At 38.9% G+C, this 17395-nt stretch overlaps 2 protein-coding genes across 12 annotated transcripts in view; one reads left to right on the top strand and one right to left on the bottom strand.

Annotated features, from left to right (window-relative positions):
• TRMT1L (tRNA methyltransferase 1 like) overlaps positions 1-6773 on the bottom strand; it is a 39130-nt gene extending 32357 nt beyond the window's left edge. The window contains exons 1-3 of one of the 2 annotated variants that reach the window (XM_032291157.1): positions 6741-6773; positions 1490-1600; positions 65-178 (exon numbers count right to left, since the gene is read on the bottom strand). Coding sequence is in view for 1 of the 2 variants with exons in the window: in XM_032291155.1 (XP_032147046.1) it covers positions 65-178; positions 1490-1600; positions 6233-6467 (460 nt within the window). In the remaining variant the exon portion in view is untranslated. Of the gene's footprint in view, positions 1-64; positions 179-1489; positions 1601-6232 lie in introns of both variants that reach the window. The other variant, XM_032291155.1, reaches the window with a different exon arrangement.
• A 132-nt stretch (positions 6774-6905) lies between these two features.
• The window catches only part of SWT1 (SWT1 RNA endoribonuclease homolog), an 88236-nt gene continuing 77746 nt past the window's right edge, over positions 6906-17395 (top strand). For 3 of the 10 annotated variants that reach the window (XM_032291152.1, XM_032291153.1, XM_032291145.1), the window contains exons 1-4: positions 6907-7054; positions 10243-10335; positions 14430-14510; positions 16249-16313. In XM_032291152.1, the coding sequence (XP_032147043.1) occupies positions 10252-10335; positions 14430-14510; positions 16249-16313 (230 nt within the window). In that variant the 5' untranslated portion in view covers positions 6907-7054; positions 10243-10251. Of the gene's footprint in view, positions 7055-7185; positions 7366-10242; positions 10336-14429; positions 14511-16248; positions 16314-17395 lie in introns of those variants that run through there. The other 7 variants (XR_004272733.1, XM_032291149.1, XM_032291150.1 and 4 more) reach the window with 7 other exon arrangements.

Here is a 17395-nt window from a genome sequence, read left to right as displayed (position 1 = left end):
AAAAAAAAAAAAAAAATGTTGAATTGCATGTACATTTCTTCTTTGCAAGCACAAAAATACTAACCTTCAAATTCAACTGAGACTTTCCAGTGTAAATTCTGGAGGTGACGACGAAGCTTATGGCTATTACAAGCTCTGAATTTTTCCTTAGGGCACAGTGGACAAGGCTGTCTGTTGCCTTGAAAAGAAAAAAGATTCAATAAAGCACAGAATATACTAATGTCTAGATTCAGCTACAAAGAGGTTAATGGGGACTCCCCCTTCGACTTCTTAAAGTCTTTCTTAACTTTAGGGAGAAGTCATTATTCATGACCCAGGAGGTAGTTAACAATAGTAGTTGCGATTGTTTCTTCACCCGAAAATGTTCCTCTCTGTGGATAGCTGATGCATTTGTTGTTATTAGGAACAAAGAGGTTGAAGAAGTGATAAACTGTATGATATCCTTCCAGCCAAAATTTCTGCCACTGAGAGCATCACTCTGTATTTTGGAAAGCTGAAAAGGACAACAGTTACACTCCCAAAAGGACAGGGGCTGGACAAACAGCCAAAGTATCTGCTGTGATATTCCGCTACTAAATTGGCAGCAACAAAAAAAGTTACCATGTGGAGTTAGGAAAATGGAAGAAGGAAGTGGAAGGAATAGATGGGATCCTATATAACTGCTGTTCTGAGACTGGGGCATAGTTAGAACCACCCTATCCATCACTGAATTTTCAAGTTCTTCCTTCTTTATTAACATATTCTTAAAAGATTACGTATCATCAAAATGCCTTATTTAATTACAAATATAATGTATCTCAAATAAAAAATTTGATAGTATAGGTGGAAGAATTAAATCTCAAATTTAGGTTTAAAGCAATAAAATATACAGCAAGGATCAATAACTCATTTAGTAATTTTTTTCTTTTTTCTTTTCTTATACCTACACACCTGTCAGCTCATATTAATTTTTAACCCAACAAATATCTTTCACATATAGTACGATACAGCATAGGTACAATTTTTATTTTTACACTGCCTACTTCAAAAAATCATGCAGTCAGTGATCCTGAGGATGCAAAACAAGCAATAAGGAGAGTAGAGCAGAAAGAGAGGAGTGTGGGACACTGATAACTTGGAACACTCGTACCAGCCCTAAATTGCCTATCTTGGAACTGCATTTACACAACAGAATATTAACCTCTTCAGACAATGTTTTTTGGGACCTCTGTTACTTGTAGTCAAATGGAATTCCTAACTTGCCGAATACACGGCCCTTAGACATCCGTGAAATTGTAATTTTCTTGAGGAACTGTAAAATAACTTATTTCCATCGCAACTTTGCACATAACAGTTGCCAATTTCCTGAATAAAAAACTTTATTTTACTACTGTTCTAGTTCAATTAGAATAAAAAAGTCTACTCTTACCAAACTATTTTCGTGAATGCAAAGATCACAAATTATTAGAAATTAAGAAAAAAACAAAACAAAACCCCAAACATGAAATACCTGCATCAAGATTATCTGAGTTCAGTGAACTGGCAGAGTCGAAATCTCCTTCAGTTACAAAAGCTAACTTCTCTAGATCCGCAAGCTGCCTTTGAATTGAGATGTGTCTCTCTGAAAAAAAAATTTGAGATTACACTTTAAGTTCCATTTTTATTGATCACATCGTATAGAAGTTTATTTCCTGTAATACAGTGCTATGGACCTAGATGGGGAATACTACTACAACTCAGTTTATAAAGTAACAAGTGTGCTCTAAAATGAAAAGCTGGGGGGAAACCCCATTGTATAAATTCATAGTTTTAAAATTGTATCTAATTAGTCAAAATGATTCTATGAAAAATATTTCTATCCTATACAAAATACTGAAGAAGGAAACATAGCCATGTTTTCTATCTTCAAAGAACTTTCAATAAGGCGGGAGAAGGTAATATGTTACCTTCTAACTATCATATGAGATAGGATGAACACTAGACGTAAGGTAACATAATGTAGGCTAACAGAAGGAGGAGTAATTAATTGTAATAAGTAACTCTGAGAATGTTTTTATTAAAGTGCCATTCGACTGAGACTTGAGGTATGAACAGAATTTCAGTAAGTAGAGATTTGCTAACTGGCTTCATAAACTGAAGTAACCTCATGAACAAATGTATGTTGTATAAAACATACAACCATGCCACCCCGCCCTTGGTGGAATGTAGTATTTGGGGGGACAGAGTGAGTAGAAATATGTGCAGCCAAAGATGTAGCACAGATCATGGAAAGCATAAATTCTATGCAAGTTAGTCTGGACTTTATTCTTCAGGTAATGGTCTCTTCAGGTTTTTGAGGAAGTGAATTATATGATTTAAATGAGTTTCAGGTTATCTCTGGCAGTAATACCAAAGATCAGTAACAGAGAAAATTAGTAATGGGAAGGGACAGAATAGAAGGTACAAAAAGAAGCAACAGAAACGGGATATGAGAAGCAATGGTGAAGGATAAAATCAAAGATGATTCTAAGATTTTGAGTTTATGTGGTTGAGAATAATGGTACCATGAGGCAAACACGACAGAAGAAACTCTTTGGCAGAAAAGGAGAGGAAAAGAGAATGGAAAATTTGGTTTTTGACACAGTGTGTTTGATGTAGTACTGGTACAATATTCCAGTAATAAAGTACAATAGGCAGCTGGCAATTTGTTTTTAGAGCTTAGGAGGGATTCTGGAGATACAAATCATAAGTAATACATGTAAGGAAAAACTATGAGAATAAGTAAGAAAGCCTAAGAAAAGTGTGAAAAATAGGAGAAAAAGCCAAGACCCAGTCTTACTTAGTTATGACTGATTTCAAACAACTAACGAGACTATGTAAAATTAATTTAAAAATATGATTTATATTTTAATTCCAATGCATTTCAGATTTCTCAGTCATTACATATGTGTCCCACTAAAGCATTTTCAGGTTTCTCAAGCATTATACACTCTTCAGATTAAATGCTTGTAAATTTGGAAATATATGAATAAGTCTAAAATATGTTTAACATGTTCTGATTGGGGCAGGTAGGGGATACATTCTTAATGCTGTTGAACCTGCTGATTATTATAGACAGCTATAATCTGGTAGTGAGGTATGACAGATGTAGATATTCCTAAGAAAAATTAAGTAGAAGGAATCAGGAAGGTAGATTCAAAAAATAAATGGTAAGGGGAATCAAGGTAATAGAGAGGCCACGGGAGAAGAGTCTATAAAAGCAACGCGTTCAACACTGAATATCATAAACAGTTATAGAGATCAAGAAAGCAAGTCTGGTGACCTTTAAGAAAGCAGGTTCAGTGAGGTGTTTGGGACTAGAAACAAAATTGGAAGGGAAAAGGAAATACAGAAAATTAATTTTTTTTGGAGAAGTTTGATGGTATAAAAAAGGAAATGAATGAGACTGTAACTTGCTTTTTTTCTTTTTAAGTATTGAGAGAACTGAATATATGTGCATTCCAAGGGAAAAGAACAATTACAAAGTGGGGACTGAATATAGAAGATTAGGAGAAACTGATAGGTAAAGAGCCCAAAGGGACAGGAGATGGTGGGATAAACAGGGCTAATATTATTAGGTTATACAGTTTAAATCTTGAGACTTTAAAATTCAGTTCTTGGTATTACCACCTTCTTGCCTACTCCTCTCTGAGCTTCACTATCAGTTCATTTGTTTACCCATTTGTATAATTTGTGTCCCTGTTCGCTCCCCCACAAATAAGCAACAGGAAGATAAGGCCTATGCTTTGTTCATCTTTCTGATAGCTAAGGGCCTAATGCAGTAACTTGCAGATAGGAGGCACTAATATTTGTTAAACAAGAATTAAAACAAAAATCATTAGACTTTTTGGATGCAGTAGCAGCACACTGTCAATAATTTTGAAATCTAATTCAGCACTATCAGACATTCCTGCTCAAATTTATTAAAAGGTAATTTTTCATATTTTTATTATTTAGAGATGGGCTCTTGCTCTGTCGCCCAGCCTCCATGGAATGTAGTGGCGCAATCATAGCTCACTGCAGCCTCAAACTGCTGGGCTCAAGCAATCCTCTTGCCTCAGCCTCCTTAGGAGCTGGGAGTATAGGCTCGTGCCTGGTTATTTACCTTATTTTTAAAGGAGCAACAAACAATATTGGTTAATTTCTTACATCTGATACTGTTCAAATGAGTTATGAGACATAATTTCTATAAACAGTTAAAACTTTTTCATGTTTCATAAAAATCTTTTGCTAGGTCAGACAGTAATATTCTGAAAATGAATGCATGTGTACAAACTAACCTATCTAATTTGTAACCATAAAGGCTTTTGGCTTACAGAGTTCAAAGATCTGTGTATGTGAAACAAGATAAATAGCAATCAATAAAGACGTGCCTATTGAAATTATTCTAACTATTAAATATCACAAAATAAGAGAAAGGAGCTTGGTTAACTTAGAAAACTAAAAATCCTGTGGTCCACTACTGAAGAAATTCTTGAAGATCTGTCTAAAAATTCATGATATACCTATAAACATCTCTGAAGTCACTTCCTGGTTTAAGATAGTACATATCAGACAATCTGTATACAAGATACTCAATCTGCTTTTTGTAACACACTATTAATCCAGAAGTCAACAGGCAAACCTCTTGTTAAGTCAGATGTCTCCAAGATACTAGGAAGGTCTTTTTCAACTTCTTCTGTTACTTTTTCCTCAATTTTCAATTCTATTTCAGATAGGCTATCTTCATCTTACCTAGTTATGACTGACTTCAAAGGACTAACTAGACCAACTAAAAATAATTTTTAAAATGTGATTAATATATATTTTAGCTCTAATGCATTTCAGACTTCTCAGTCATTATTTGTCCTATTAATGCATTTTCAGGTTTCCCATACAGTACACATTCCTCAAATTACATATTTGCAAATTTTGGAATTTATAAATAAGTCTTTAAAAACTACATTTAATATATTTTTGATGGTGGGGAGGTGGAGAAAGCATACATTTCCTAAAGCTGCTGAACCACTTCTGACTAATATAAACAAATACAACCTGGAAGTGAGGTACGAGGCTACTTACTTAGCAGAGTGCAACCTCCTCAGTTTCCCATGCCTTCCCCATCCCTACCTACCCACTGTAGTTGAAGAAACAACTGGCCTTATTTTGCACCTACAAGCTCTGATCTTATGGGGACGGGCTTATCTGAAGCATCCTAACTTTTGTCTTTCCTGTGATTAGCCCTACTCTGAAATCTGTAACAATTTGTATATTGTTTCAAAACTGCAAAATAATCCTATCTATAACTATCCAATGTTTTACAAATATTAAACTCAAAACTGGCCTAGAAGTAGGAAAAAATAATGAATTAAAGATTATTTTAAGTTACAATTCAGAAAGCATATAAAGGTCACTTTATGACCACAAACTAACTTGTTAAAAGAACTTACGTTAAGTCTTTCTTAGACCTTACATTTCAAAATGTTAGAAGATCGTTAAGAAAAGTGTTACTCATCAATCTTTTAAATTCCTATAAGGCTCAAAAAACCACTTAGAAAACATGCAGGCACATTCAGAAGCACAATAATATTGGCCATTAATTCTCAACAGTCTATTCCTGATGGAATGGAGTACAAAACTCAATTGGTATTTATGTATGGGGAAAAGCATCCATAAATTTAGTCGTTTCTTTCCTAAACTACTTACTCAGCCTCAAATACTCTTTGGAAGCAAGCTGCTAGGGGGAAAAAATACTGAAATGAGAAAAACTCATCTCCTTGTGTATGTCGAAGCAGCAAAGCTAGTTGACAGTAATGGTTTACAAATGTTGGCAGCTTAGGATCTACTATCGTAAACAGGTTGCCTCGGTTACTATGTCACATTTGAAATAACTTAGTTAACCATGGCAAACTGGGCTAAGGGAAACTCCCAAATTATATGTAACTTCCTATTTTTGTACCTTACAAAGATTCTCTTTTACGAAAAAGCCCTTAACCTCATTATTTCCTTCTATCTGCAGCATTCCTGCCCTCCGCATATCCTTCACCGTAAGATCCTCGAGGCTTATGCAGATGTCGTCTCCCATTCTGTACCCCTGCTTTAGCCGCTACACGGGCCCCTCTTCCCTCCCCCCGTTTCCCTAAACCTGCCTTCCCCCATAAAAACCATCCCGGTGAAGAAGGACCTTCCCTACTTCCCAGCAAGGCGCACTTTTTCTCTCTTCTGCGGCAGAAAGATCTGGGCCTCCTGCACTTACTGCTTTTAGCCTCCTCGGGGGCAGAGGCTAGGGACGGGGACAGGGCCGGAGCCTGGGCCAGGGCAGGGGCTGGGGCTGGAGCCGAGGCCGGAGTCGGAGCCGAGTCCAGAGCCGAATCCGGGGCCGGAGCTGGGGTCCCAGCCGAGTCCGGGGCCGGGGTCGGGACCTGGACGTGGGCCACCTCCACCTCCTCCTTCTCCAGGGGCAGCAGCTCCTCCTCCGCCATATTCTCCATAGTTACCGCTTCTGTGCCAGGCCCGCCCGGGGACCCGGAGGGGGGGGCTCACGGCGGGGTCAGAGAACTGACGTGAATGCCCACAGGGCTGGATCCACGTAGTGGGGAAGCAAGTGGGGAGGGCGGGATGCGTGCAACAGACAAAAGATGAAGAACCAGTGACCAATTCCTGTAAGTAGAAAACAGAAAGCCAGAGGCAGCGATTCCAGATCCCCGTCCGCTCCCCTTTCCCCGAGGCGTTACGCCGCCACCACAAACTGCGCAGAAGCGTACTGGGGACGGCGTCCAATTGGATAAGAGGGTTCTGTTTCCACGGTGCGTCTCCGTCTCACCGGCCCACCACCGAACCGAATCAAGACTACAGCACCCAGGGTGCACTGCGCCGCCTGGGGCGGGGCCGGCGTTTCAAGCCTTGGAGGAAGTAAAGGCAAATTTAAGCCAACGCTGCGGAGCGTTCGGTTGGTAGTCTGCATCCGGGCGCAGAACTACGTTTCCCAGCGGGCATAGGGTTGGTGGGGCGGGGTGGAGCGGGGGTCGTCTCCCTTGGCCTGGGCCTTCGGAGTTGCTACCGCCGCGGCGCTGGTAAGGTAGGAACTGAGGGGTGCGTTAACGTTTTACTGGTCAGGTTCCCTCTCGTCCCCCGCCCCCAGTATCCTGGAGGGCGGGCGGCTGACTGGACTGGGGACTCCGCAGTCACTCGAACCTGGGCGGGGCGACTCTGGGGGCGGATCCGGGGACGAGCCAGCTCTGTGGAGGGTGTGGTTCTGGCCCGGCCTGCCTCCGGGGCTGCCCCTTCCCCGGTGTTAGGGTCTGGTCGGTTCGTGAAGAGCTTGCGGGCCGCGGCGGTTTACTAGCAGCCGACGAGCTTGCCTGTTTATCCAGCTGACTTGGAATTAGGGTCTGTTCTTCATTTCGCGCCCTCACCTGCAGCGTGACCCGAACGCTCTTTTCCTTTGTTTTTATTTTTGCTCTAGTCTTCATGTTGCCAGTATCAGCAGTTCTGCAGTGTGGCCAGTGGATAGAAATTAGTTGTTTTGCTCTATTTTGCATTGTTTTTAGGTTTTTAATAACCAGAGCTCAGAGTGGATAGAGCTTCGGGGCATTTGATTTTGACGCGTTTCAGATCCCCGAAGCATATGCTAGTGAGTCTCCTGTTCCCCGCACTTCCCTCCCCTTCACTCGTTGGGGCTTCCTGACTTTCAAACCTCTCTTGTTCTTTTCTCCACCCTCCCTCCACCCCCACCGCCGGTAAATCCACTGGGACAGGCAGGAGAAAAACTTGAGCTTTCTGGATGCCATGCTTGGGCTTGGTCCGAACGTCTAGGCAGCAGGGAAAGAGAGGGAAGCGCAATTTAGTCTCGAGAATAACGCTTCCAGTTAGCTTTTCTTAGTTAATGAGGTTGATAAATGCCTATCTTCTTAGTCTATTTGTTTTCTGCTTGTCTCAGAACCCCAGAGAAGACATAGCATGATTATTTGGCACTTTGAAGCTCTAACTGGAAGTTAACTCCTCCCCCTGTAGTTAAGAAGTATATCTGGAGGAGTGTGTGTGCATGTATGTGTGTGTGTGTGTTTAACTTCCCCCAGTTTAATGGAAACAGATTATCCCTGTGAAGCCGCTGTGAGTTATAGTCCTAAATCCCTTTTAGTGACTGTCCTTTACGGCTTCTGTCTAGTATTCCTGGATGTATAGTTGACTCATGGCTCAACAGTCAATTAAAAATGGGATAACACTGATTTTAACTTATAGAAATGCTAACTATATCTGTGCATCATCCAATAATTATTGTTTTCTCTTTTTTTTTTCTGTCGTTCATGATGATTTTTTATTTCTAAATGACTAGATGGTTAACTGAAAGCTAGATTCAGTATGTTAATGTTATTTAATACCAGCTGGAAACCAGAAGATAAAAAGGGTTAGATTTTAGTATGTGGATTATGTAGGAATTTTTAAAGGAGTTTTTAAGCATGGTCTCTGCTTGTAAGACATCCTAAAGAAGGAATCTTCAATGTTTCAAGAATTATATTAAAGAAATAATCTCATTCACCTGTTGCTGCTGCATAAATTTTACCAAAACATAGTAGCTTAAAACAACAACAAACATTTATTACTCCACAGTTTCTGTGGGTCAGGAACTCAGAAATGACTTTCTGGGTTGGTCTGGCTTTGGGTCTCATGAGGTTGCAGTGAAGATATGTGCCAGGACTGCTGTCATGTCACTTGATTTAGGGGTGCAGTATCATCAGCTTCAAAAGTACCCCACTTACATGCCTGGCTGTTTAGTTGGTCCTGGTTGTTGGCAAGAGGGCAATAGTTCTTCCCTTGTGAGCCTTTCAATGTTTTTTGTCCTCATGACGTGGTGGCCGGCTTTCCCTAGAGTGAGGAGTCCAAGACAGAACAAGGCAGAAGTCATGATGTCTCATATGATTTAGCCACATACCACCATGTAGCAATATTTTATTGGTTACACAGGTCAGCCCTATTGATTGTGGTACATAAGTGTGTGATTACCGTGCGGCAGGAATCATCAGGAGCCATCTTGAAACTGGCCAGCACAGGAAGTCTCTCCTTTAGTTTATGTTTTGATTTGCATAAAATCAATAGGAATTTCACACTAGTATGGATATAAAAACATTTGTCGGAATAAACATAAACATAAATGTTTTTCTGGGATAGTCCACAGTACTGTCATCCATTAATAGTATTGACTTGGTCCATAGCAGGGCTGGAAAAGTGAGACTGGGATGGGAAGTGGACAGAGGAACTACAATGAACAAATTTGAAGTGGTTCAGAATGAAAGAGTTAGTATTCCAAGGAAGAAGAATTCGCTTATTTATTCACTCAGTAGGCATTCGTGAGCACCTTCTAAGTTTTTAATACAGCATACTCAAGGAGCTCAGAGTCTAGTAGAAAGACTACCTTGCCAGCAAGTATGTATGTAGAACTTAGTATTTACCAACCTATGCAAGATGTGTGTGTGTGTGTGTGTGTGTGTGTGTGTGTGTGTTTGAGACAGAGTTTTACACTTGTCACCCAGGCTGGAGTGCAGTGGTACGATCTCGGCTCACTACAACCTCTGCCTCCCGGGTTCAAGTAATTCTCCTGCCTCAGCCTCCCGAGTAGCTGGGATTACAGGCATACACCACCACACCTGGCTAATTTTGTATTTTTAGTACAGATAAGATTTCATCATGTTGGCCAGCCTGGTCTCAGACTTCTGACCTCAGGTGATCTGCCTGCTTCAGCCTCCCAATGTGCTGGGATTACAGGCGTGAGCCACCGTGCCCGGTCCCAAGATGTATTTTACATCCATTGTTTGAGTACCTCAAAAACCCTCTGTGATAGGTTATCTGTTTTATGTGTAATGACACCAAGACTCAAAAAAAAAAAATGAATGACTGAAGATGTTTCGGGAAAATGAAACTTATGACTGGCTAATTGGCTTTGAAGTGTAGGTGGTGCAGAATATAGCAGTCCTGGAGGCAATTGAAAATGGTGATCTGATGCTTAAGTGAGAAGTCAGGGATCAAGGCATGGTCTGAGACTCATTCCTGGAAAGGTGATAGATAAAGCTGAAGGAGAGGAATAGGTAATTTTGAAAAATGTTAAGTGAAAGAAAGTGAAACAGTGAGAGAATCTTGTCATCTTGGGAATGGTTAAAAAATAGTAATCATTTTGTAAAACTCCAATTTTTATATAACTGAAAGAAGATGAATTTCTATTTTATTTTTTATTGCAAAAAACACATAATGCATTTTTAATGTTTATTTTAGCTTTTCAGGATGTCCAGCAAACAATCCCGTGGGAAAAGAGAGACATCTCAGAGGAAAGACACCACCACCTCATCACACAATTTTGGTGAAAAAGTAATAATTTTGATTTACTCACCTAGAGATACATTTCTTTCTTTCTTTCTTTTTTAAGATGGAATCTCGCTCTGTCACCAGACTAGAGTGCAGTGGCACGATCTTGGCTTACTGCAACCTCTGCTTCCTGAGTTCAAGCAATTCTAATGCCTTAGCCTCCCAAGTAGCTGGGATTACAGGCATGTACCACCACACCCAGCTAATTTTTGTATTTTTAGTAGAGACAAGGTTTCACCATGTTGGCCAGGATGGATTAGATCTCCTGACCTTGTGATCCCTACACCTTGGCCTCCCAAAGTGCTGGAATTACAGGCGTGAACCACTGCGTCTGGCCAATACCTTTCTTTTTTTAACAATAATGAAAAGAATACACCTTACTATTATAATGATTTATGTAAATATTTTCTTTTCTGCCCAGCTGATCCAGGAAAAGTCATTTGCTTTTCCTGTTTTTTATTTTCATTGTTTTATTTATTCCTTACAACTCTATGAGGTGGGTACTATTATTCCAATTACACAGATGAAGAAACTGAGGCTTAGATAGTATTTTAGTAGAGGTAAGTTGTTTGCCTAGGCATTCCTGGTGTCAATTCCAAGCCCCCTAAATAGTAATAACTCACCACTGAACCATTTTCCATGTTTTGTCCTTTTTCTATTTCTTCAACGTTGGCTAGGATTGCATTCTCATCAATCAGAATGGCCAGCACTATGTGGGTGAGGCTAATAGTGGGGAAGACATACTTACCACATCTTTATTCTCTCAGATACTACCTTAAGAAGCATTTTGGGGCTGAGTGTAGTGGCTCAGACCTGTAATCTCAGCACTTTGGGAGGCTGAGACAGGAGGATCACTTGATACCAGGAATTTATGACCAGCCTACCAGCATGGTGAAACCCTGTCTCTACCAAAAAAAAAAAAAATCAAAAAACCAAAAACCCAGGCATAATGGTGTGCACCTGTGCTACTCAGGAAGCTGAAGCGGGAGGAGGATTGAGGTGGGAGGATCCTTGAGCCAAGGAGATCAAGGCTGAAGTGAGCTATGTTTCATCACTGCACTCCAGCCTGGGTGACAGAGTGAGGTCCTGTCTCAAAAAAGAAAAAAAGAAGTACTGCTTTGGTAGACAAAATTTAGGACATCTAATTAATTGAGCTGGGTATTATCTCCAGGAGGCCAGACTGCAGAACAAACAAAAAACCGTGTAATCAGTTTTAGTGTATGCTCTCTGAGCAGAATGATAGTTGATCATCAGAATTAGACAGTGTTTATGCTGTGTTAATGTTCAAGGTGACAGACTAATCTGGCAAAGGTGAATATTCACAAAATAAAGTGATTTCTATGGTAGCAGATTAGTTCATAAGACTTTCATGACCTGGATGAAGTTCTAGATAGTGTACTTTTTGGTGTTTGTTCCTTGCCTACTTATTAACTTTCTGATTACTAATTTGGCCTTACAGGTATAGTGATAGTTGGAAAGGTAACCCTGAAGCATGGCCATCCAGTACTCTGTGTAATTTATATAGTTCTTCTCCCCTATACTGTTTGCAATTAACCTCTCATTCCCTCTTAAACCTACTCTATCAGACTTTTTCTTGCCATCACTCCTATAGCAGTGGTTTCTATCTTGCTAAATCCATTGGTCATTTCTAAGACCTCATCTGACTTGGCATATCAGCAGTATTTGATACAGCTGATTACACCTTCTCAAAACACTTTCACGAAGGTTTTTGTTTTTTGTTGAGTAGGTCTCAACAGTGAGCTTAAGATATTCAGTAAATCAAGCTGTAAACACATGTGCTGTCATCCAGGCTCTGTTGTTTCATTTCTAGAGCACAGGCAGAGCAGATTTAACATCATTCTTAAGGTACCTAGGATTTTAGGTATCTTAGAGCACAGGCAGAGCAGATTTAACATCATTCTTAAGGTACCTCACATGAATGGTAAATTTTAAGTATTGGCTTCAGCTGAAAGTCACTAACTGCGTTAGCCCCTAACCAAAGTCAGCTTGTCCTTTGAAACCAGGCATTGACTTCTGTCTAGCTGTGAAAGTCCTAGATGGCATCATTTTTCATTTTAAGACTGTTTGTTTATGTTGAAAACCTGTTGTGTAGTGTAGCAGCCATCTTCATCAATAATCTCAACTGGATTTTCTGTAGCTTCTACATTAGCACTTGCTGTTTCACCTTAAACTTTTATGTTACAGAGATGGCTTCATTACTTAAACCTCACAAACCAACCTCTACTAGCTTCCAGCGTTTCTTATGAGGTTTCCTCACATCTGTCAGCTTTCATGGAATTGAAATGAGTTAGGGCCTAGCTCTGGATTAGGCTTTAGCTAAAGGGAACACTGTGGCCGGTTTGATTTTCTATCCAAACCACTCAAAACTTGCCCAATATCAGTACTGGGGCTGTTTTGCTATCTTACCATTTATGTGTTCACTGGACTAGTGCTTTTAATTTCCTTCATTAATTTTTCTTTTGATTTCATAACTTGTGTAATTGTTTGGCACAAGAGTAGCTTTCAAGCTATGTTGGCTTTTGACATGCCTTCGTCAGTAAGCGTAATCCTTTCTAGCTTTTGATTTAAAGTGAGAGACTTATAATTCTTCCTTTCACTTGAACACTTAGAGGCCATTGTTGGGTTATTAATAAGCTTAATTTCAAGATTCTTGTGTCTCAGGGAATAGGGAGGCCTGAGGAGACTGGGGAACAAATGACTGGTGAATCAATGAAGTTTGCTGTCTCATATGGGCAGTTTGTGGTGCCCCAAAGCAACTACAATAATAACATTAAAGGTCATTGAGCACAGGTCCCATAGCAATATAAAAACAATGACAACATTTGAAATGTTGTGAGAATTACCAAAGTGTGACACAGAGACATGAAGTGAGCACATACTGTTGGAAAAATGGTGCTAATAGACTTGCCATAAACCTTTAATTTGTAAATATTTCAATTGTCTATGAAGTACAATAAAGCAAGACACAATAAAATGAAGTATACTGGTGTTCAGAGTCTGACTGCCTCCTCTACTGCTAGGCCCATGATCCAACACCTTGTTATCCTAAATTGTTACAGTAGTTTTCAAATTGACTTCCCTGCTTCTGCATTTGCTTCCTTATAGTCTGTTCTCAACACGCTAGCCAATGTGGTCCTATTAAAATATAAGTCCAGTCATGTTACTCCTCAGCTAAACACTTTCCAGTGGTTTTCCACTTCATCCAATATAAAAGCCAAAATCCTTACCGTGGTTGACAATGCCACTTACTCTCCCTATCCCATCCCCCTGACACTTTCTTGACATTGTCCCCTTTACTCCATGGCTTCTTTGCTGTTCCAACAAGCCAGGCATGCTTCTGCCTCTGTGGCTTTGCCCTTACTGGCATTTCCTTTGAGTTGAAAAACTCTTTCCCTCAATATTCTAATGGTTTGTGTCTTCACTTCATTTAGGTCCCCATTCAGATGCCAACTCTTAAGTGGGATCTGACAACTCTGTTTAAAATGGCAAATCTCCCCACTCCTGACTTTCAGCCCTTCCTGTTTCCTTTCTCTGCTTTTTTTTCCCCGTAGCATCATCTGACATACTAAATATATTACTTTTTTATTTGTAAATTCCTGTGCTAGATTTTGACCTTCGTGAAGGCAGGAACTGTTATTTATTTATTTTTTTAATTCATCTCTCTCCACTGTCTAGAATGTCTTTAGTACATGATAGGTACTTCAAACAAACTTGTCCTAGGTCTGTTGAATTCAGAATCCACTGAAAAATAAGTGGATGTGTGGTTTTGCTTTATAGGAGACTGAATCTCACCATGGCAATGCCACCTCAAACGACCTTGTCTGAGCTGTCAGCTGGCTTCCTGCTCTGACACCTGTATCTATTCTCATCTCTGTTTTATGAGCATTTAGAAGTTCTGATTTCTAGTTGAATCTCCTTCCTTTTACGAAAGTTTGTGTATCTGTAAACATTATTCTCCACCGAAGTTCATTATTGAATGGAAATGTTGATTCGTAATACTAGTGATGTAATAGTTCTGTTTATACTGTGCTTTGTTCTGTGCTTTTTAAAATTCATTTTCTTTATGGCATTTGTAGGACAAGAAAGAGAGAGAAACCTCAGCAAATTCTGCTCGTTCATCTTCTATAAGATCAGGTTCATCAGAAAAGAGAAAACTGGTGAGTGTTTAGATACTATAGCTCACTAAAAGTTATTTATACTAAAGTTTTAATTGACAGAGGGTTTGTGATATAAATTCTTCCAATGACTTTTTGATAGCCAGTAGAAAGTCAATGTTTGTTGTGTTGTTTCTTTTACACACCAAACCATTTATCAAGTTTTTATTTCTTGTACTGTTAGGCCCTACCATGTGGAATTTGACAACACAGCTCTAAATTTAGACAGTTTTTAAATCTTCTCACATATATGTTTATGTTTGTCTTTTTTTTTTTTTTTTTTTTGAGATAGAGTCTTGCTCTGTTGCCCAGGCTAGAGTGCAGTGGTGCACTCTCCACCTCCAGTGTTCAAGTGATTGTGCCTCAGCTCACTGCACCCTTCACCTCCCGTGTTCAAGTGATTCTCCTGCCCCAGGCCGCTGAGTAGCTGGGATTACAGGCGCACACCACCAGGCCAGGCTAATTTTTGTATTTTTAGTAGCGATGGGGTTTTACCTTGTTGGCCAGGATGGTCTCAAACTCCTGACCTCAAGTGATCCACCCGCCTCAGCCTCCCAAAAGTTAATATTTGTCTCCTTTTGAGGTAGCCAAGGCAGATGCATTGTTTGCATTTTCAGATTCAGAAATCGAAATCCAGAAGGTTAACTGACTTTTCTAAGGCCACAAAACTGTGTACAGCAACAGAGCCAAGTCCAGAGTTATTTCCACTATCATACAAATAATTAGAAACAGTGACAGCAGATGAAACACATTAAGCTAATCCGTAGGCGAGTGGTAAAAGTACTTACCACATTCAAGTTGCAGTTATGTACATATCCAGGATAGCTACATAGTGGGTATATGAGATAAGGTAGTGAAAGTTCCGGGGGTGCAAAATTGTGTTTTTAAGAATTTACTTGCTTGTTTTCATATAATTAAGCTGCTGTTTCTATTTATTTTTGCAATATTAACCTTCCTAAAACACTAGTTTCATCCCATTTCTCCTCTGCTGAAAATCTCTACTCACTACCCATTCAGGGCTTTCTTAAATTTGTTCATACCTTAACTATCCAGTTTTCTTTCTTTCTTTTTTTCTTCCCCTTCTTCCGTGAAAGAGGCCCTCTGCCTTTAGCTAGGCTGGTTTATTTTCTTTCTGCTGAATTTATACCAGTTATCCTCAGCTTCTTAGAATGCCTTCTTCTTTTACCCATCTTTCAAGCTTTATTATTTATGATTATTATTTTGTCCACCTGTTTTCCTAGGTACCTTTCCTCTTTCGGTGGTTGATATTTTGAACTGTTTTAGCACTTTTTGACTCTTCTGTTTTGACACTCAGTTATATCCTTATACTAGGTTATTTGTACATGTTCTACTTCTCTTGTCTTTATTCTTATATGTAAAAAAATAAGCTCTAAGCTCTTTAGGACATGAATTATATTTTATGTCTCTCTTATCTTTCTTGTGCTTGGCCCTGTTTCCTCAGAGTACATAGAGAGATAGGATGGTAGCGTAGAGAGAGTCAGACAGGACTGGTTTCAGATGACTGCTCTGCTGCAGACTTGCTCTGTGACTTTGAGAAGGATACCTAGCTCTGTTTGAGCTTTGTGAAACAGGGATGGTGATACTATCTGTCTGACGGGATTATTGGATGTGTTAAGTAAATTATTGTGTCAGCCTATTCACTATCATAAACTGTAGAAAAAAATATGTACCAGTGTACGATTTATGTTTCCTAAATGATAGACCTTTTTTTTAAAAAAAGTTTCAGAAATCAGATCATGCAGCTACTCTGTACTGTAATACAAAAAGAAGACAAGAACTGAGAAGGTAAATTTCTCCTTTTTCTTTTTACTATTTTGGTTTAGAATTATGAAACTAAATATTTAGATTTGCAAAATTTTTATTTACTTTGAAGAGTACTGTTTCACATGCAAATATCTCTAGCTATATCACAGATTATGTTTTTAGAATTATCTTAATATTACTGTAAATTTAAGGAAAATTTGAGTGAAATAAGTTTATGAAAACTGTCGTGTAAATTACACTCAAATGTACATTTTTATCTCAAGTGATTTGATTTTGGCACATGATTATAAGATACATAACTTCATTACATATCCTAGTGAGATGAGTTATGAGTCTGATTTAGAAATTTTGGATAAATCATTTTCAGATACTATCCATGAAGTGAATATGTATCTTACAGAATTAATGTGGCTCTAAAACCATGTTGATTAACCAGAATGTGGTTATAGCTAGAGAACTTGGGGAATGATGGTCAGAATATTGGAAATTATTGTTCTTTAATTTTTGCACTTTTTGGATACAAATTTCAGTGAATTTTGTGGTATAGGAATTACTTGTTGCTAATGGTGGTAAATAAGTATAGAAAGTTACAATGTGTGATAAAACCTGGTGACATCAAGGTTTCTCCAAAAATAGGAAGTTAAGGGAAAACAAGTAAGATGGCATTATATGTTAAAAGTTCTGCTTCCCAAACAATCTCAGTTAGTGTTTGCTGGAAATGAAAAAAAAATTCAACTTGCCTGTGACTTTTCTTCAGTTTTTCTTCTGAATCATCTCCTGTTTTTTGGTGATACTTTGCTTCTGTGTTATTCTCGAAGTATATTCTTGCACAAATATTATGTTGACTCTCCCTTGCTACATGTTTTGAACTATTTTAATGCCTTTTAGACTGATCTCCTTATTTTTTTTTTTTTAATTTTTAATTCTAAAACACTGCTTGACCTTAAACAAGTTACCTTTTGTTTAAGGGCACATTTTTAGTCCTTGATCTTATATCCATATGTAAGAGAGTAAAGTATAAAATTGTTCTGTAAAAATCTCCCTATTAATTCAACTCTAGAGAAGTTTCTGAAATGGGTGTGCAAATAGTGAAAGCTGTAATA

This window comes from Sapajus apella, unplaced genomic scaffold, assembly GCF_009761245.1.
Source record: "Sapajus apella isolate SASKATOON/1434 unplaced genomic scaffold, GSC_monkey_1.0 scaffold25, whole genome shotgun sequence".
Taxonomy (NCBI): domain Eukaryota; kingdom Metazoa; phylum Chordata; class Mammalia; order Primates; family Cebidae; genus Sapajus; species Sapajus apella.
Note: the sequence above shows the minus strand (reverse complement) of the source record. Positions and strands in the feature narration are given on the sequence as shown.